Source organism: Montipora foliosa, chromosome 3, assembly GCF_036669935.1.
Source record: "Montipora foliosa isolate CH-2021 chromosome 3, ASM3666993v2, whole genome shotgun sequence".
NCBI classification, from domain to species: Eukaryota; Metazoa; Cnidaria; class Anthozoa; order Scleractinia; family Acroporidae; genus Montipora; species Montipora foliosa.
The window spans coordinates 11448423-11468747 of NC_090871.1; the positions used below are offsets into that span (position 1 = coordinate 11448423).

General features: G+C 37.7%; 1 protein-coding gene across 7 annotated transcripts in view; it reads right to left on the minus strand.

The window, feature by feature from the left end:
* LOC137996760 (uncharacterized) overlaps window positions 1-20325 on the minus strand; it is a 67634-nt gene that overhangs the window by 35982 nt on the left and 11327 nt on the right. For 5 of the 7 annotated variants that reach the window (XM_068842333.1, XM_068842331.1, XM_068842332.1 and 2 more), the window contains 19 exons: window positions 19535-19573; window positions 17531-17554; window positions 15748-15771; window positions 15393-15416; window positions 14494-14517; window positions 13611-13655; window positions 12511-12830; window positions 11805-11940; window positions 11165-11191; window positions 10313-10351; window positions 8240-8263; window positions 6913-6936; window positions 6570-6593; window positions 5685-5708; window positions 4836-4880; window positions 3750-4069; window positions 3038-3173; window positions 2677-2715; window positions 1115-1153 (listed from right to left, as the gene is read on the minus strand). In XM_068842333.1, the coding sequence (XP_068698434.1) occupies window positions 1115-1153; window positions 2677-2715; window positions 3038-3173; window positions 3750-4069; window positions 4836-4880; window positions 5685-5708; window positions 6570-6593; window positions 6913-6936; window positions 8240-8263; window positions 10313-10351; window positions 11165-11191; window positions 11805-11940; window positions 12511-12830; window positions 13611-13655; window positions 14494-14517; window positions 15393-15416; window positions 15748-15771; window positions 17531-17554; window positions 19535-19573 (1377 nt within the window). Of the gene's footprint in view, window positions 1-1114; window positions 1154-2676; window positions 2716-3037; window positions 3174-3749; window positions 4070-4835; window positions 4881-5684; window positions 5709-6569; window positions 6594-6912; window positions 6937-8239; window positions 8264-10312; window positions 10352-11164; window positions 11192-11804; window positions 11941-12510; window positions 12831-13610; window positions 13656-14493; window positions 14518-15392; window positions 15417-15747; window positions 15772-16051; window positions 16203-17530; window positions 17555-19534; window positions 19574-20325 lie in introns of those variants that run through there. The other 2 variants (XM_068842334.1, XM_068842335.1) reach the window with 2 other exon arrangements.

The window sequence follows — 20325 nt, forward strand, 5'->3', positions numbered from 1 at the left end:
CCTTTTTGCCCACGGCGTACGAGTTGAAATTTGCTGCACAGTTCATGAATGTTATTTACTGACCAGCCGCTTGCGTCGCTCTTGCTTTCTCCAAAACTTCACTTAAAGTAACCCTTCTCGTTTCCAGCAAATTTCTCTTCAGCTCCATGTCGGTTAGCTTTTCGATCAACTGGTTCCTCAAATTATCGTCTAACGAAATGCCAAAATTGCAATGTCGAGCCCGCTGACGAAGACGAACCAACAATTTATCCACGGCTTCTCCTTCGTTTGGTGTCATCTGTCGAAATACGTGTCACTCGAAAGGTATATTTTCTTCAGCACCGAAATGATGATCTAGTAGTTTCCTAATACACACAGCATATGATCCGCAATATCTTCAAAAATATCCTGGACTTCCATGCATGCGAAGTGCAGAAGCTGTGAACTTTTCTTTCGCGTATTTTCCAAACTTTTCCTTTCGGCGTAATATTGGAATGCCCGTTTGCAATTTCGCCATTTCTGGGCGGCTTGAGGTGATGATCCCTATAGATCAAGCGGCGGTAAAGCTCTCTCTGACATTTGATCCCGTCCTCATCGCCAATGCAGTGTCTTAATGGGTTAACTCACACGCCAAAGTTCGCTATTAAATCCTCCTTATTCCTTTCCGGCCGCTATACATTCCCGGATGTGCTGGTGCCAGTACTTCACAATACGATATTCTCCTTTTCCAGTGATATTTTAACGCGTGGCTTGAAGAGACTCTAGTCTGAATAGCAACCCTTCTAGATCTAATTGCTGTCGGCGATCGCCATCCAATCAATCTGGTTTAATAGACAAGGTTTCTATAATTGAAGCCAATTTGGAAACGCATGCTTTGTGGATAAACATCTACTGACTCCAATAAAAATATTATTGGGAAAGGAGTCTCTGTTAGAAAGAAATCAGACGATCAAGCCGTTGGCAAAGTCTTAATAATGTTTGACCGGCTTTTTCTTCATTGTGTTGGCGGCCACGACGTCTCTTCTTCCAGTAGGATACGAGATATAACTGAACCAGTAGTTGCTCGTTAAGTGTGCACTTTTCGAAATGAACTTCGTAAAAATTTCAGAATAGGAAAAATTGTAAAAACAGCTACCTGATGTAGTTGGACTGGAGGTTCCTTGTTCAACTTCTCCTACGAACAGATAAAAAGTAAAATAATCAAATAAGAAAAAAAAATTCCTTTGATTTTTAAATGGGTTATTTTAAGAATAAATCTTCAATTAATCTGTATAATAGCTTTCTCCATCAATATTTTAAGGCGTGGCTTAAACAGACTCTAGTTTGACTAGCAACCTTTCTAGATCAAATTTCTGTCGATAATCTCTAGCCAATCTCTAATCTCAAGTCTTCATTCTTAAGTTTGGAAACGCATACCTGGTGGAAACATCTACTGACCCCATTCAAAATATTATCCGGAAAGGAGTCTCTAGAAGGGGGGAATCATAATTGGATAGTCAATTTTCTAAAGGGTAGACAACAGAGGGTAGTTGTAGATGGAATAAGAACTAGTTATCTCTCTATTAATAGGGGTATTCCCCAAGGGACTGTCATTGGCCCCATTCTTTTTTCAATTATGATCAATGACATAAAGGCAGTAAATCCATCTAGTAATCTTTTGGTTAATTATGCAGACGACATCTCCTTAAGTATACCAGTTGGCGCTAAATAAAGTCAAGCAGATAGCGAGATTGAGGTAAAATCTATAATGGAATGGGCAAAAAATAATCGCATGAGTTTAAATCTAGGGAAAACATTGGAAATGTTAATCAAAGGGAAAACAGAAAAAGATCAACCTGACCCTTTGCAATATATTAAGCGCAAATCTGATTTAAAACTCTTAGGAGTTACTTTTGAGGATAATTCAACCAACTGGGATACACATTTTGATTATATGTTATCCAAAGCTAGTTCTCGTCTCTACATCTTGCGTGACTGCAAACACTATGGGTTTTTCGTTGACTACTTAGATCTTCTTGTTAAGTCGTTAATTCTTTCAATTTTTACTTATGCTATTGAGGTTTGGGCTGGTGCTTTCTATAACAAATATCTTAGCCGTATTGATAAATTTTTTAATAGTGCTTTTAAATTAGGATATACAAAAGAATGTTATTCTGTTTTGACTATTTTATCTGAAAAGGATCGCCAGCTTTGGGAGAAAATTAAGTCTCCTGACAATCCACTTCATCACCTCTTACTGCCAACTAGGGATAGAGTTTTAAGAAATAGGGGTCACTCTTTCATTATACCAAGAATAAGGACTGAACGTTTTAAAAGTATTTTTATCAATAGAAATTTACTTAATTTTAGATAGTTAGATACACACATATTTTTAAAATTGAAATTTGTAAACTGAACACGTCTGTTGTTTAGTGATGTTTTCATGTGTGTGTATAATAATAAAGACTATTATTATTATTATTATTATTATTATTATTATTATTATTATTATTATTATTAGCATTATTATTATAAGCATTGGCGAAGTCTTAGGAATGTTTGGACGGCTCTTTCCTAGTTATGTCATGTTAGCCAAGTTGTGTCTTCTTTCCCGTAGGATGCGAGATGTAACTGAACCAGTTGTTGCTCGCTAAGTGTGCTGTTTTGGAAATGAAGTACGAAAAATTTTAGAAGCGGAAAACTTGTAAGAACAGCTACCTGATGTAGTTGGAGTTGACGTTCCTTCTTCAACTTCTCCTAAAAACAGATGAAAGGCGAAATAAAAAAAAATAAAAAAAAATTGCCTTTGATTTCTGAATGAGTTATTTCAAGAATAAATCTCAAATTCGTATATTATTAACTTTCAAATGCAGTGCAATGCCATTTCTCAAATTCATCCAATTAATTCAACCAGTTGCTGAAAACGGTGGATTTTTGAGACGAGTTGGGACGATTGTACAGATGTCATGGTAATGACCTTGTTCTTATCTAGCTAGTGTATACTCTTTCCTTCCAACGCGATTACACTCGCTGTCAAAACATCATTAATAATAAGTCAAATAACATCATACGACCATACCTTTTCCATAAATTTCCACCCTCAAACAAGGCCATTCTTTAAAATCAAGTGGTGTTATTCGAATGTAAGTGGCTTTGACGGGAACCTCCAGCACTTGTTTCGACGTAGTTTTTGAATCTTTGTTGCCATTGAATACCTTTAAGATGAATGTTACAGGAAAAAGCGAAAGACTCCATTATTGTTAGTTAAGTTGTTTTTCATGTGGTAAAGGTAAAAAAGATTCTACTGCCTTTTTTGCCTTTCACCTTCGATTGTTTGGTCATCTCATAAACCAAATGAATATCAATGAGGCGTATGGTGCACAGGCCGTCCCTCTTTCAAAGGCGGGCTGTAAAACCCCTCAGGTCAGCTCTGAAGCCAATATCAATAAGGCCGATGATCTCTCCTAGTCCCTTCCCCTTCCCAGGGAGGGATGTAAAATCCCTCTTCTTATTTCTCCGTTCAAATAAGTCAAAAGATCTGGACTAAGTAAATTTCGCTTTACCTGTCGTGATAACGCATATTCCAATGTGCAATATTTCTCCGTAAATCATAGCTGTCCGAAGGAATAGCAACTCACTAAAGCATGTCTTTTGAGATGGTTTTTAATGTAAAACTGGTCGTCATGCAGTTACATGAGTAAAGGATTGTCTGAATCTGAGGATGTTCTTATCTTTTTCAGTTAGCATTGACTTGATTATTTACCCAGGGTGTAAGAAGTAAACACTGATACCTTGACAGATCCATCTTCTTCAACGGCTTCCCAATGATAGCTGTCATTAGAAAACTCCAAAATGTAGAGCGTTACGTATTCGTGGCCCTCTTTGTAACCATTCCCTTGAGTAGCAATTGCACAAATTTCCTCCGCTTCCGGTAAGTGAATTTGCAGGTAATCTTCTCCCTTTGTAGCTTCTTCAGAACACCAGGCCATGGATCCGTTCAATCGACCATTTGATGCAAAATACTGCTCGGAACTAGACGATGCTGTAAAGCTCGAGCTTGGAAGTTTACCTCCTTCAGCAGCACCGAGAGGATGATCTGCGCATGGAATCTCTTTAATAATAAAAAAAAAAAGGTGATTGAAGTAATGCTTTTTCTTTGACTTGTTTTACAATATTGAGGAAAATTGTTCAAAAAATCTTAACCGCTCACATGACAAGGAACGAAAGATCGTTTTTAAGTCTTTACGGTGTGGCTACGTGCTAGATACTAGCTACCAAGATTTCATATATTGTTTAGACGCAAGAGTGGACAATATACATCATTTCTAAAATCTGAATGCCATTTGAACCGTGACACTTTTCACGGTTAAGTTTCTCGTTTGCAAGTCGTTTGTCGTTTGTTAATCTAGAACTACATTAGCAGCGTATGTCACTTACGATTTTTTTCGTTGGTTTTTAAAGACTTTTAACAAGAACTATATGAAAAAGGTAGGGGAACGATATCGAACTCTGTTCAATCAAGCTGAAGAGCAAACGCACTTCAACAGTAGACGACCGAGATAACCGCTCCAAACATTGCAATTTTATAGCACTTAAGTGAAGCTAACCCTAACACTTCATTGAAAGCTAACAGAATAAAAATGAGGGCTTGGACTATTTAGTTGCAATTTCAACCAGTTAAGGTCTCATTTATTGCGGAAGGCTTGGTTACTAAGAGTGGCATGGACTGTCAAAATGGCGACGACCGTTTACGAAACGGAAATTAGCGAGGGAGCCATTTGTTCTTTGGCCTGTCTTTCCCTCGCGCTCGACTAACTAAGCTGCGAAAGAGGGACTACTTGTAGTCTAATTTAAAAGAAGTTTAATTGTTATCTTACCTGCTGCAGTTGGTACTTTTGAAGGATGATGAGCCAAACCTGCAGCTAAAAAAAGAAAGAAGATTTTTCGTGGAGCTGACAGCGAGCGAAGAAAAGAAACTCCAAGGAATGTAGCTGCAGAGTTGCGATCCAGGAGGCTTTTGCAAACAGTCAACTTCTTCTGCTGGTTGTTTTAGCTGTAGTTTGCATTCTTTCTAAAATTTCTTGCATTTTTTTGCAATTTCATAGCCCTCACTACACTCTCTGAATTTGGTTTGAATCAGTTTTTGTCATCCAATTCTGAACCATTTATTCAGCAGAAAAACAGACGTGCATGTATTCCACAAATATGTAATACGCTATGTAAATCTTTTATGCGTTTGCTTATTTTTACAGTTGCAGAACCAATCCCATTTTTTGCCGCATACATCAGGCAAAACTCATCCTGCTTAAAAGATATAAAAGTTTTTCTTTCCAGACAATCCTTATTTGCAGAACAAGTTGCATAATAAATTGCTTATCAGACTTTGGCGTGAGGATCGCGTAGTATTTTCTCCCGTTCCTTGTATTCTAACTTACCATACTACTCATACTGGCTTCAATTGTCAAGAGATAGCAAAACTCGTGAAAATGGTCCGTGATAATACCCTTGCACTTAACTTCAAAGTCCAATCGTCGAAATCATCCGGAACAAGAACAAAGCAGAAAAACAACTATTGAATTTAATAACTCATAAGGAATAAAAGCTAATCAAGGAAAAATCGACACGCCAAAACCAAAAGATATTACGGATAACAATTAAGATTGTTTGCTATGATCGAAGGAACATGCAAGAAGGTTATTTTCAGGGAAAAGGAATGAGCTGCTTACCAGTGGTTGACACTTTCTTCGGAACTGGAGGAAAAAAAAACAATTATTGAAAAAAGGAGAAAAAGAAGTATTAGATGATAAGAAGAACTGTACGTAAAGGAAGACTGAATAGTTCACCAATAAATTATGATTAAGGAAAATATCGCACTATTTATGAAAATACGGGCCTGTTTCCCCAATGGTCAGAAACGTTTACGACTGACAGATTTTTTTGATAAGGCCTCGCCTCATGGGCTATTGACCCGTAGCCCTTGCGGGCGAAGGGTCTAATTGTTTACTAGAGGACGTTCTAGATTTCTTGACGCATTGAACGTCTGGACGCAAGATAATTTTATCCTGTGGATGAATCACTATCCAGAACAGTTTCAGTCTGCGTAAAGATTTCAGAATTTGTCCACGAAGCCATGAATATGCGCACTGTCTCTAAGCACATGTAAGTCAAAGGCGAACCGAAGCCTTAATTGGTCAGCCTTTTTAAACTCTAGATAATGTCTTATCCACTGTATAAAAATATCTGGTCCTTGATCAACTGGGGCTTGGTAGTGCGTTATTTAGTACATCACGTCTCTATCTATCAGTGTCTGAAACTCGGACTAAAATGACGCTCTTAACTTCAGACGTTTAATGAGACTTGTAGTTTAGATGCAGCCAATTACAGTTGCACACGTTCACAACCAAATGAGCCAATCAAACTCCAAGGCTAAGCGTGGCGAACAAACAGGTATCAGCACGTTTTCTTGCCTCTAATTGGGTGAGAGTGTAGCTTTAGATTTCAAAGTTCATTTGTTAGCCAGGTGATGCCAAAAGTGAGCAGTTTAGTGTTTAAAAATGTATATATACATACATAGCGGTAAAATGGTTTAATCAAACTAAGAAATTATTCACCTGATGTAGATGATCCCTTTGGTGCTGAAACCAAGAGAAAAAATTTCGATAGAATAATAAACAATCGTTTAACAATTATTCCATGAGAGCGAGTATGTATGGTGAATAGCCAACAATGCGTTTAGGGCCGAGTTGGCTGACTGGCTTGGAAACTTGGAAATTAAAGCCAATCAGTTTTCAGGTTGGATACACTTGACGCAGTTAGTTTCCACATTAGGTCATACGGTGTATGAGCTGATATCTGGGATTGAATCCATCAATCGGAAAGCTAGAAACGCGATTTCCTGGTATAGGAAATCTTTTGGAGATGGCAAATGTTTTAAATAAGTCATTCAATAGTCACCTGCAGAATATGATTTTCTTGGAGCTAAAAAAAAAAGACAGAGACAAAGTTAAAATAACTCTACAAATGATATGACAAGGAGAACAAAAAGACACCAACGACGACAAACATTTACCAGCAGGTGACGATTTTTCCGTTGTTAAAAACAAAAAAAAAAAAAGGAAAATCAAGTTTATAATGAAACAAGTGGAATAATATTACAAATATTCAAAGTTTACACTTACCAGCGGAATTCTCAAAAATAGGAAATGACGGAAAAACAAAACGGTTTAAAACACGGCTATTTTTATCAAAGGCTTACATCTTTTATATTTATAAGGGCCCGTCATTACTAGGGCATTTAACTGACTGGTGCAGAGGATAAAAATTATGGAAGCAACAATGTTCATTCCACATTCTGAAGCAGACATCGTGTACAGAAAAATATAAGTAGAACGCAAGAATTTAGCCCGATTTGAATCGAAATATTTCGGTTGAATCTCTCAGCCTTCATGAATAGGGACGAGGGACTAAACCTTCCAAAGATCTATGGCCATAAACTCCTATTAAAGTGTCGTTCTGAACGAGTGGTTACAGAGCTTATTGCTGTGTAACCACTCTTATTCAAGTAGACCAGATAAAGACTGAACATTTCAGCCGAAATCTTTCTATTCCAGTCGAGCTAAATTGTTGCGTTCTGGCCATATTGTTTTCTGTAGTTTAAGTTATTATGTTTTTAAATTATGCTTTCTTTTGATTTTTATCTTTAGGTTGTCCCCCTTTTTTTTTGCGTCGTCCGATCGACCCATATTTTTTAGTTAAAAAAAAAAAGACACGCGAGGAAGATAATAACTTAGTAAGACCTTCTTTAAGTTTTAAGACGAAATATAAACAATGCTTTTGTCCGTACAGGTTTTCAGTTTCAACCCCAGAGTAAAAGAGACATTCATAGTCTACAGGATTGAGGAGGGGCTTTGTCTCTGTGTGGGAGGAAAATATGTTGTCATTTACTCTTTTTGCCCCACGCCATTCGACTCTTTCTGCAGCTTGAAACTGTGTTTTTATTTTTTTTAAGATTCCTTTTTTTAGTTTTTTTTCTTTTCCTGCGACCGACCAATCCAAAACTAGGAAACGCATTCGACGGAAAAGGGAGAAAGTAGGGGAGACGGCCTTAGTTCCCTTTCCCCCTCCTACTTGTACTCCCAAGTGTACGTTTCCAAAAAAATTGGGCTTACACCAGAAGAGTTGGCTTGGCAAACGATCATGACTACTACTTCTTTCTTTAAGGACAAAAATATAGTCTTGCATATGTGACGTCTCGCCATCTGGGCAAGCGTTTCATACTTACCAGCAGAAGATGCCTTTTGGGCCCCTGAGAAACGAAGAGTTAATGTTAGATTGTGACGCTTAAAATGGAGTTACAGTTATCAAAAGTTCAAAAAAAAATTGTAAGGGCCTTTATCATTAGCGGATTCAATATGATTCCGCAGATTGAGATCAGAAATATCGAAAGCTATAGTACTCCAGGTTTGATTAAAATTTTACATTTGATGCCACAAAAAAATCGATTCACAATACTCTTATTGATTAATTAAATGAAGAAGCCATTATTTAGATTGGTCAAATAAAATAGACGAGGGAAAAATATATATTTATCTAAAGTAGGTGATGGTATTAATCCTGTAGAAAGAAAATGTCAAAAGGAGTATGATTAAATGAATGAACGAATGAAAGAATGAATGAATGAATGAATGAATGAATGAATGAATGAATGAATGAATGAATGAATGAATGAATGAAGGAATGAATGAATGATTCAATGAATGAATGATTGAATGAATTGTGGAGGGTTCTTTCAACTTTATTTTAAATTAACGTAAGCTCTCATTGAACACTGTAAACTTTTCTAAAACCAGAAACGTATTCCCTGCTTTTAATAAGCTTGCTCTGTTACATACCGCCTGGGTGTGCTGAGATACATTCACACGGGCATGGTATCACAAAGCACACCATTCTTGTGTAGCATGAAGCGACTAGGAGTATTTCTACTCCTCCCTGGATGGGATGCCAGTCCATCGCAGGGTTACCCCCAGCATTAGATTGGCTGGTACCCATTTATAAACCTGGATGGAGAGAGGTACCGTGAGAGTTAAGTGTCTTGCCCAAGAACACAACACGATGTCCCCGGCCAGGACTCGACCCCGGACCATTCGACCCGGAATCGAGCGCACTAACCATGAAGCCAAGTCCAAGTAATGAGAGGAAGTATTCAGTCCGTAGAGGGACCGAGTCGCTGCTTAAAGCAATGTTCAAAACGGACGGATTATTTTTCTGTTGATACAGTCGGTAACTTTAACGTCTGTTTCGACTTTCTTCGATCCGTGTAGCCATAGATTTAAATATTCGTAAAACGGAGCACTGACAGAGAGAGGGGGTAAAGGGCGCACCGTCGGCTTCCATTGATACTAGCCTCGCAGCTGAAGGAACTACCGACGTTAAATAAAGTTACTTTACTTTAAGTTGACAATACCCCGAGTGTAAACCTGTGAGTGGCTCGTGACGGTCGGAGGCTAACTCTCAAAGCTTCAGTCATTTTATCTTTTCGCAGTGGAAATTCGACCTTTTAGTATCAACTCGATTAATAAAACTGAATTTTCGTGTCGTGACCCAGCACCACATTTTGGTTAGAACCTGCCCAAATCATTTGGAATTGATCAAGGCTGAGAGGACGTATAAGCTACGTATAGGATCAAATGCTGGAGAATCTGGAAAGTTGCCTTATGTGATTGGGCTTGTAGCTTTCGCTTGTGTTATTAAACAAAACACTGATAAGTATGCTTTACTGAAGTATTAGCGACAAAAAAAGGTAGGACTAGGGGTAGACTAGACTAGGAGTAGATGTAATATTAATTTAAGGTTATTAAACTGATTGAGGAAATATTGCATCCTTGTTTCTTTAGCTTATGTGCTCTAGAAACCGATGTCCCATTCGGTTTCCACAGGAGGAGATTCTTCTTTCCATCAATATTTTAAGGCGTGGCTGAAAACAGACTGTAGTTTGACTAGCAACCTTTCTAGAACAAATTGCTGTCGATGATCTCTAGCCAATCAAACGTCTTTAGTATACAAGTCTTCATTCTTAAAGTGTGTAAACGCATGCCTGGTGGAAATATCTACTGACCCCACTCAAAATATTATCCGGAAAGCAGTCTCTAGAAGGGGGGAGTCAGACAAGGAAGCATTGGCGAAGTCTTAAGAATGTTTGGACTGCTCTTTCCTAGTTATGTCATGTTAGCCAAGTTGTGTCTTCTTTCCCGTAGGATGCGAGATGTAACTGAACCAGTTGTTGCTCGCTAAGTGTGCTGTTTTGGAAATGAAGTACGAAAAATTTTAGAAGCGGAAAAATTGTAAGAACAGCTACCTGATGTAGTTGGAGTTGAGGTTCCTTCTTCAACTTCTCCTAAAAACAGATGAAAGGCGAAATTTAAAAAAAAAAATTTGCCTTTGATTTCTGAATGAGTTATTTCTGATCAAGAATAAATCTCAAATTCGTATATTATTAACTTTCAAATGCAGTGAAATGCCATTTCTTCTTTATTCATCCAATTAATTCAACCTCAACCAGTTGCTGAAAACGGTGGATTTTTGAGACGAGTTGGGACAATTGTACAGATGTCATGGTAATGACCTTGTTCTAATCTAGCTAGTGTATACTAACAGTCAACGCCACGATGGTAAGTGTCGCAAGGCCAAGAACCGATATCCAAGGTCCATTTGGCTAATCAGAACGCCAGACTCACTACATCCGAGGATAAAATATTTATTATTACTGGAAATAGGAGAGAATAGGATCAGTTACTCAAACGATGGAAGTGTAGTTAATTTATTTAAAAAAATGAAAATGATCACTATATTGTAGAAACTACATGTTTATAGGATTCAACAAATCACGTACCAATTGTCAAATAATTATTTATTTACCAATAATGAGAAAAGGTCCGTTACACAAGCAGAAGATGGAAACTAATACATAACAGCAAGGTAATATGAAATAAAAAAACGACTCATACATAGGAATAGATTAACATTTGTGCATAATTGACGTTAAAAACCGCTGGACATGTGTACTGTGCGATCGTCTGGTGAAATCCTAAAATCGACGTTTATTAGCACAGGGATCCCAAATGTCAAGAACAGTAAAACTGCTCATCGGTACCAGCAGCTAATATTAACGTTCAAAATAAGTGATATTTAATATATCGTTTATGCATACCTGGATATGGCTGCTGCTTCGGTTTTTCTGTCAAATAACAAAAGCATTAACATCGTTACCATTGAAAATTTAGTTGGGTGTTTAAAAATGACAAATTGCTGCTTAGATTACAGGAAAAAAGGGTTGTTTTTTCTTTTTTCGCCTGATGCTTCGGTTTTTCTATCAATGGCTATAACAATGATGGCCGATGGCTATAGCAATGATGATTTAAGGCTGTTACGATGATGGTCGATTATACAAATACACGGACGAAGGTACGTTACAAGGTGCAATCGTTTTTCTCGTTGAGGTTTCGAATTATCTTCCTGTATACCTATGTCAAGACTGTTTATGAAGGAGATATGGGAATGATATAGTTTTCTTCGCACAAGCATGAACAAAATATGTCACCGATTTTGCTCTTTGAAAAAATCGGTTGTTTTTGTAGCGGTCGCCGTGAAAAGTGAAGGACGAGTTTTATATTTTCAAAATCTACATTTCTGGTGGCTTTAAAAACGTTAAAGATTAAAACATAAAATATCATTTGCAAACATATAATAAGTGATCGGCTTACTAATAGGAATTGGCTCTTTCGTTCCGCCGCGATTACACTCGCTGTCAAAACACTAATAATAAGCCAAATAACATCATACGGCCATACCTTTGCCATAAATTTCCACCCTCAAACAAGGCCATTTTTTAAAGTCAAGTGGTGTTATTCGAATGTAAGTGGCTTTGACGGGAACCTCCAGCACTTGTTTCGACGTAGTTTTTGAATCTTTGTTGCCATTGAATACCTTTAAGATGAATGTTACAGGAAAAAGCGAAAGACTCCATTATTGTTAGTTAAGTTGTATTTCATGTGGTAAAGGTAAAAAAAGATTCTACTGCCTTTTTTGCCTTTTAACTTCGATTGTTTGGTCATCTCATAAACCAAATGAATATCAATGAGGCGTATGGTGCACAGGCCGTCCCTCTTTCCAAGGCGGGCTGTAAAACCCCTCTGGTCAGCTCTGAAGCCAATATCAATGAGGCCGATGATCTCTCCTAGTCCCTTCCCCTTCCCAGGGTGGGATGTAAAATTCTTGTTCCTATTCCTCCGTTCAAATAAGTCAAAAGATCTGGACTAAGTAAATTTCGCTTTACCTGTCGTGATAACGCATATTCCAATGTGCAATATTTCTCCGTAAATCATAGCTGTCCGAAGGAATAGCAACTCACTAAAGCATGGGATGGTTTTTAATGTAAAACTGGTCGTCATGCAGTTACATGAGTAAAGGGTTGTCTGAATCTGAGCATGTTCTTATCTTTTTCAGTTAGCTTTGACTTGATTATTTACCCAGGGTGTAAGAAGTAAACACTGATACCTTGACAGATCCATCTTCTTCAACGGCTTCCCAATGATAGCTGTCATTAGAAAACTCCAAAATGTAGAGCGTTACGTATTCGTGGCCCTCTTTGTAACCATTCCCTTGAGTAGCAATTGCACAAATTTCCTCCGCTTCCGGTAAGTGAATTTGCAGGTAATCTTCTCCCTTTGTAGCTTCTTCAGAACACCAGGCCATGGATCCGTTCAATCGACCATTTGATGCAAAATACTGGTCGGAACTAGACGATGCTGTAAAGCTCGAGCTTGGGAGTTTACCTCCTTCAGCAGCACCGAGAGGATGATCTTCGCATGGAACCTCTTTAATGAAAAAAAAAAAAAAAAGGTGATTGAAGTAATGCTTTTCCTTTGACTTGTTTTATAATATTGAGGAAAATTGTTGAAAAAATCTCAACCGCTCACATGACAAGGAACGAAAGATCGTTTTTAAGTCTTTACGGTGTGGCTACGTGCTAGATACTAGCTACCCCAAGATTTCATAGATTGTTTAGACGCAAGAGTGGACAATATATATCATTTCTAAAATCTGAATGCCATTTGAACCGTGACACTTGAAACAATTTTCACTGTTAAGTTTCTCGTTTGCAAGTCGTTTGTCGTTTGTTAATCTAAAACTAGATTAGCAGCGTATGTCACTTACGATTTTTTTCGTTGGTTTTTAAAGACTTTTAACAAGAACTATATGAAAAAGGTAGGGGAACGATATCGAACTCTGTTCAATCAAGCTGAAGAGCAAACGCACTTCAACAGTAGACGACCGAGATAAACGCTCCAAACATTGCAATTTTAAAGCACTTAAGTGAAGCTAACCCTAACACTTCATTGAAAGCTAACAGAATAAAAATGAGGGCTTAGACTATTTAGTTGCAATTTCAATCAGTTTAGGTCTAATTTATTGCGGAAGGCTTAGTTACTAAGAGTGGCATGGACTGTCAAAATGGCGACGACCGTTTACGAAACGGAAATTAGCGAGGGAGCCATTTGTTCTTTGGCTTGTCTTTCCCTCGCACTCGACTAACTAAGCTGTGAAAGAGGGACTACTTGTAGTCTAATTTAAAAGAGGTTTAATTGTTATCTTACCTGCTGGAGTTGGTACTTTTGAAGGATGATGAGCCAAACCTGCAGCTAAAAAAAGAAAAAAAATTATTTTCTTGGAACTGACAGCGAGCGAAGAAAAAAAACTACAAGGAATGTAACCGCGAAGTTGCGATCCAGGAGGCTTTTACAAGCAAATTCTTCTGCTGGTTGTTTTAGCTGCAGTTTGCATTCTGTCTAAAATTTCTTGCATTTTTTTGCAATTTCATAGGCCTTACTACACTCACTCAATTTTGTTTGAATCAGTTTTTGTTATCCAATTCTGAAACATTTATTCAGCAGAAAAACAGACGTGCATGTATTCCACAAATATGTAGTTCACTATGTAATCTTTTATGCGTTTTGTTATTTTTACAGTTGCAGAACCAATCCCATTTTTCGCGGCGTACATCAGGCAAAACTCACCCTGCTTAAAAGATATAAAAGTTTTTCTTTCCAGACAATCCTTATTTGCAGAACAAGTTGCATAATAAATTGCTTATCAGACTTTGGCGTGAGGATCGCGTAGTATTTTCTCCCGTTCCTTGTATTCTAACTCACCATACTGGCTTCAATTGTCAAGAGATAGCAAAACTCGTGAAAATGGTCCGTGATAATATCCTTGCACTTAACTTCAAAGTCGAATCGTCGAAATCATCCGGAACAAGAACAAAGCAGAAAAACATCTAGACAATTTCATAACTCATAAGGAATCAAAGCTAATCAAGGAAAAATCGACACGCCAAATTTAAAAGACATTACGGATAACTGAGACAGAAGAATCCTTTTTACGTAGCTCTGCTATTGAAAACGAAAATTAAAATTGTTTGCTATGATCGAAGGAACATGCAAGAAGGTTAATTTCAGGGAAAAGAAATAAGCTGCTTACCAGTGGTTGACACTTTCTCCGGAACTGGAGGAAAAAAAACAATCATTGAAAAATCGAGAAAAAGAAGTATTTGATGATAAGAGAACTGTATACGTAAAGGAAGACTGAATAATTTACGAATAAATTATGATTAAGGAAAGAATCGCACTATTTATGAAAATACAGGCATGTTTCCCTAATGGTCAGAAACGTTTACGAGTGACAGATTTTTTTGATAAGGCTTCGCCTCATGGGCTATTGACCCGTAGCCCTTGCGGGCGAAGGGTCTAATTGTTTACTAGAGGACGTTCTAGACTTCTTGACGCATTGAACGTCTGGACGCAAGAGAATTTTATCCTGTGGATGAATCACTATCCAGAACCGTTTCAGTCTGTGTAAAGATTTCAGAATTTGTCCACGAAGCCATGAATATGCGCACCGTCTCTAAGCACATGTAAGTCAAAGGCGAACCGAAGCCTTAATTGGTCAGCCTTTTTCGTTAAGTATATTTTAAACTCTAGATAATGTCTTATCCACTGTATAAAATTATCTGGTCCTTGATCAACTGGGGCTTGGTAGTGCGTTATTTAGTACATCAGTCTCTATCTATCAGTGTCTGAAACTCGGACTAAAATGACGCTCTTAACTTCAGACGTTTAATGAGACTTGTAGTTTAGATGCAGCCAATTACAGTTGCACACGTTCACAACCAAATGAGCCAATCAAAATCCAAGGATAAGCGTGGCGGACAAACAGGTATCAGCAAGTTTTCTTGCCTCCAATTGGGTGAGAGTGTAGCTTGAGATTTCAAAGTTCATTTGTTAGCCAGGTGATGCCAAAAGTGAGCAGTTTAGTGTTTAAAAGTGTATATATACATACAAAGCGGTAAAATGGTTTAATCAAACTAAGAAATTATTCACCTGATGTAGATGATCCCTTTGGTGCTGAAACCAAGAGAAAAAACTTCGATAGAATAAGAAACAATCGTTTAACAATTATTCCATGAGAGCGACTTAGACATGAAATGGTGAATAGCCAACAATGCATTTAGGACCGAGTTGGCTGACTGGCTTGGAAACTTGGAATTCGAAATTAAAGCCAATCAGTTTTCAGGTTGTATACACTTGACGCAGTTAGTTTCCACATTAGGTCATACGGTGTATGAGCTGATATCTGGGATTGAATCCATCAATCGAAAAGCTAGAAACGCGATTTCCTGGTATAGGGAATCTTTTGGAGATGGCAAATGTTTTAAATAAGTCATTCAATAGTCACCTGCAGAATATGATTTTCTTGGAGCTAAAAAACAACAAAAAAAAAGAAACAAAGTTAAAATAACTCTACAAATAATATGACAAGGAGAACAAAAAAAAAACACCAACGACACCAAACTTTTACCAGCAGGTGACGATTTCTCCGTTGTTAAAAACAAAGAAAAAAGGAAAATCAAGTTTATAATGAAACAAGTGGAAGAATATTATAAATTCAAAGTTTACACTTACCAGCGGAATTCTCAAAAATAGAAAATGACGGAAAAACAAAACGATTTAAAACACGGCTATTTTTTTCAAAGGCTTACATCTTTTATATTTATAAGGGCCCGTCATTACTAGGGCATTTAACTGACTGGTGCAGAGGCTAAAAATTATGGAAGCAACAATGTTCATTCCACATTCTGAAGCAGACATCGTGTACAGAAAAATATAAGTAGAACGCAAGAATTTAGCCCGATTTGAATGGAAATATTTCGGTTGAATCTCTCAGCCTTCATGAATAGCGACGAGGGACTTAACCTTCCAAAGATCTATGGCCATGAACTCCTATTAAAGGGTCGTTCTGAACGAGTGGTTACAGAGCTTAGTGCTGTGTAACCACTCTTATTCAAGTAGATCAGATGAAGACTGAACATTTCAGCCGAAATCTTTCTATTCCAGTCGAGCTAAATTGTTGCGTTCTGGCCATATTTTTTTCTGTAGTTTAAGTTATTATGTTTTTAAATTTTGCTTTCTTTTGATTTTTATCTTTAGGTTGTCCCCCTTTTTTTTCTGCGTCGTCCGATCGGCCCATATTTTTTAGTTAAAAAAAAAAAGACACGCGAGGAAGATAATAACTTAGTAAGACCTTGTTGCTCTTTTGGCGATCAGTGTTCATAATTTTATAAAATGCTAAAAAAGGGGCTTAAAACTGATCTAAAATTAAAAAGGTTTCCCAAATTTTCGAACCGTATCTCTGGTTCTTCTTCGGGGGACAATGAATCTAAAATTCAAAAATCACTGCTTCTTATTTTGGCTTTCAAGAGATCTTAACAGCGGCACATATGCCCTTGGGAACTCCATTCTTTCATTCACTCAAACATCGATAAGAACTCTGTGAATGAAAGAATGGAGTTCCCAAGGGCATATGTGCCGCTGTTAAGATCTCTTGGGAGCCAAAATAAGAAGCAGTGATTTTTGAATTTTAGATTCATTGTCCCCCGAAGAAGAACCAGAGATACGGTTCGAAAATTTGGGAAACCTTTTTAATTTTAGATCAGTTTTAAGCCCCTTTTTGAGCATTTTATAAAATTAGTAAGACCTTCTTTACGTTTTAAGTCGAAATGTAAACAATGCTTTTGTCCGTACAGGTTTTCAGTTTCAACCCCAGAGTAAAAGAGACATTCATAGTCTACAGGATTGAGGGGCTTTGTCTCTGCGTGGGAGGAAAATATGTTGTTATTTACTCTTTTTGCCCCACGCCATTCGACTCTTTCTGCAGCTTGAAACTGTGTTTTTATTTTTTTTTTAAGATTCCTTCTTTTAGTTTTTTTTCTTTTCCTGCGACCGACCAATCCAAAATTAGGAAACGCATTCGACGGAAAAGGGAGAAAGTAGGGAAGACGGCCTTAGTTCCCTTCCTCCCTCCTACTCGTACTCCCAAGTGTACGTTTCCAAAAAAATTGGGCTCACACCAGAAGAGTTGGCTTGGCAAACGATCATGACTACTACTTCTTTCTTTAAGGACAAAAATATAGTCTTGCATATAAGACGTCTCGCCATCTGGGCAAGCGTTTCATATTTACCAGCAGAAGATGCCTTTTGGGCCCCTGAGAAACGAAGAATTAATGTTAGATTGTGACGCTTAAAATGGAGTTACAGTTATCGAAAGTTCAAAAAAAAATTGTAAGGGGCTTTATCATTAGCGGATTCAATATGATTCCGCAGATTGAGATCAGAAAGATCGAAAGCTATAGTACTCCAGGTTTAATTAAAATTTTACATTTGATGCCACAAAAAAATCGATTCACAATACTCTTATTGATTAATTAAATGAAGAAGCCATTATTTAGATTGGTCAAATAAAATAGACGAGGGAAAAATATATATTTATCTAAAGTAGGTGATGGTATTAATCCTGTAGAAAGAAAATGTCAAAAGGAGTATGATTAAATGAATGAACAAATGAAAGAATGAATGAATGAATGAATGAATGAATGAATGAATGAATGAATGAATGAATGAATGAATTGTGGAGGGTTCTTTCAACTGTATTTTAAATTAACGTGAGCTCTCATTGAACACTGTAAACTTTTCTAAAACCAGAAACGTATTCCCTGCTTTTAATAAGCTTGCTCTGTTACATACCGCCTGGGTGTGCTGAGATACATTCACACGGGCATGGTATCACAAAGCACACCATTCTTGTGTAGCATGAAGCGACTAGGAGTATTTCTACTCCTCCCTGGATGGGATGCCAGTCCATCGCAGGGTTACCCCCAGCATTAGATTGGCTGGTACCCATTTATAAACCTGGGTGGAGAGAGGTACCGTGAGAGTAAAGTGTCCTGCCCAAGAACACAACACAATGTCCCCGGCCAGGACTCGACCCCACACCATTCGACCCGGAATCGAGCGCACTAACCATGAAGCCAAGTCCAAGTAATGAGAGGAAGTATTCAGTCCGTAGAGGGACCGAGTCGCTGCTTAAAGCAATGTTCAAACCGGACGGATTATTTTTCTGTTGATACAGTCGGTAACTTTAACGTCTGTTTCGACTTTCTTCGATCCGTGTAGCCATAGATTTAAATATTCGTAAAACGGAGCACTGACAGAGAGAGGGGGTAAAGGGCGCACCGTCGGCTTCCATTGATACTAGCCTCGCAGCTGAAGGAACTACCGACGTTAAATAAAGTTACTTTACTTTAAGTTGACAATACCCCGAGTGTAAAGCTGTGAGCGGCTCGTGACGGTCGGAGGCTAACTCTCAAAGCTTCAGTCATTTTATCTTTTTGCAGTGGAAATTCGACCTTTTAGTATCAACTCGATTAATAAAACTGAATTTTCGTGTCGTGACCCAGCACCACATTTTGGTTAGAACCTGCCCAAATCATTTGGAATTGATCAAGGCTGAGAGGACGTATAAGCTACGTATAGGATCAAATGCTGGTGAATCTGGAAAGTTGCTTTATGTGATTGGGCTTGTAGCTTTTGCTTGTGTTATTAAACAAAACACTGATAAGTATGCTTTACTAAAGTATTAGAGACAAAAAAAGGTAGGACAAGGTGTAATATTAATTTAAGGTTATTAAACTGATTGAGGAAATATTGCATCCTTGTTTCTTTAGCTTATGTGCTCTAGAAACCGATGTCGCATACGGTTTCCACAGGAGGAGATTCTTCTTTTCATCAATATTTTTAAGGCGTGGCTGAAAACAGACTGTAGTTTGACTAGCAACCTTTCTAGAACAAATTGCTGTCGATGATCTCTAGCCAATCAAACGTCTTTAGTAGACAAGTCTTCATTCTTAAAGTGTGGAAACGCATGCCTGGTGGAAATATCAACTGACCCCACTCAAAATATTATCCGGAAAGCAGTCTCTAGAAGGGGGGAGGCAGACAAGGAAGCATTGGCGAAGTCTTAAGAATGTTTGGACGGCTCTTTCCTAGCTATGTCATGTTAGCCAAGTTGTGTCTTCTTTCCCGTAGGATGCGAGATGTAACTGAACCAGTTGTTGCTCGCTATGTGTGCTGTTTTGGAAATGAAGTACGAACAATTTTAGAAGCGGAAAAATTGTAAGAACAGCTACCTGATGTAGTTGGAGTTGAGGTTCCTTCTTCAACTTCTCCTAAAAAAAGATGAAAGGCGAAATTAAAAAAAAAATTGCCTTTGATTTCTGAATGAGTTATTTCTGATCAAGAATAAATCTCAAATTCGTATATTATTAACTTTCAAATGCAATGAAATGCCATTTCTTCTTTATTCATCCAATTAATTCAACCTCAAACAGTTGCTGAAAACGGTGGATTTTTGAGACGAGTTGGGACAATTGTACAGATGTCATGGTAATGACCTTGTTCTAATCTAGCTAGTGTATACTAACAGTCAACGCCACGATGGTAAGTGTCGCAAGGCCAAGAACCGATATCCAAGGTCCATTTGGCTAATCAGAACGCCAGACTCACTACATCCGAGGATAAAATATTTATTATTACTGGAAATAGGAGAGAATAGGATCAGTTACTCAAACGATGGAAGTGTAGTTAATTTATTTAAAAAAGTGAAAATGATCACTATATTGTAGAAAGTCAACAAATCAAGTACCAATTGTCAAATAATTATTTATTTATCAATAATGAGAAAAGGTCCGTTACACAAGCAGAAGATGGAAACTAATATATAACAGCAAGGTAATATGAAATAAAAAAACGACTCATACATAGGAATAGATTAACATTTGTGCATAATTGACGTTAAAAACCGCTGGACATGTGTACTGTGCGATCGTCTGGTGAAATCCTAAAATCGACGATTATTAGCACAGGGATCCCAAATGTCAAGAACAATAAAACTGCTCATCGGTACCAGCAGCTAATATTA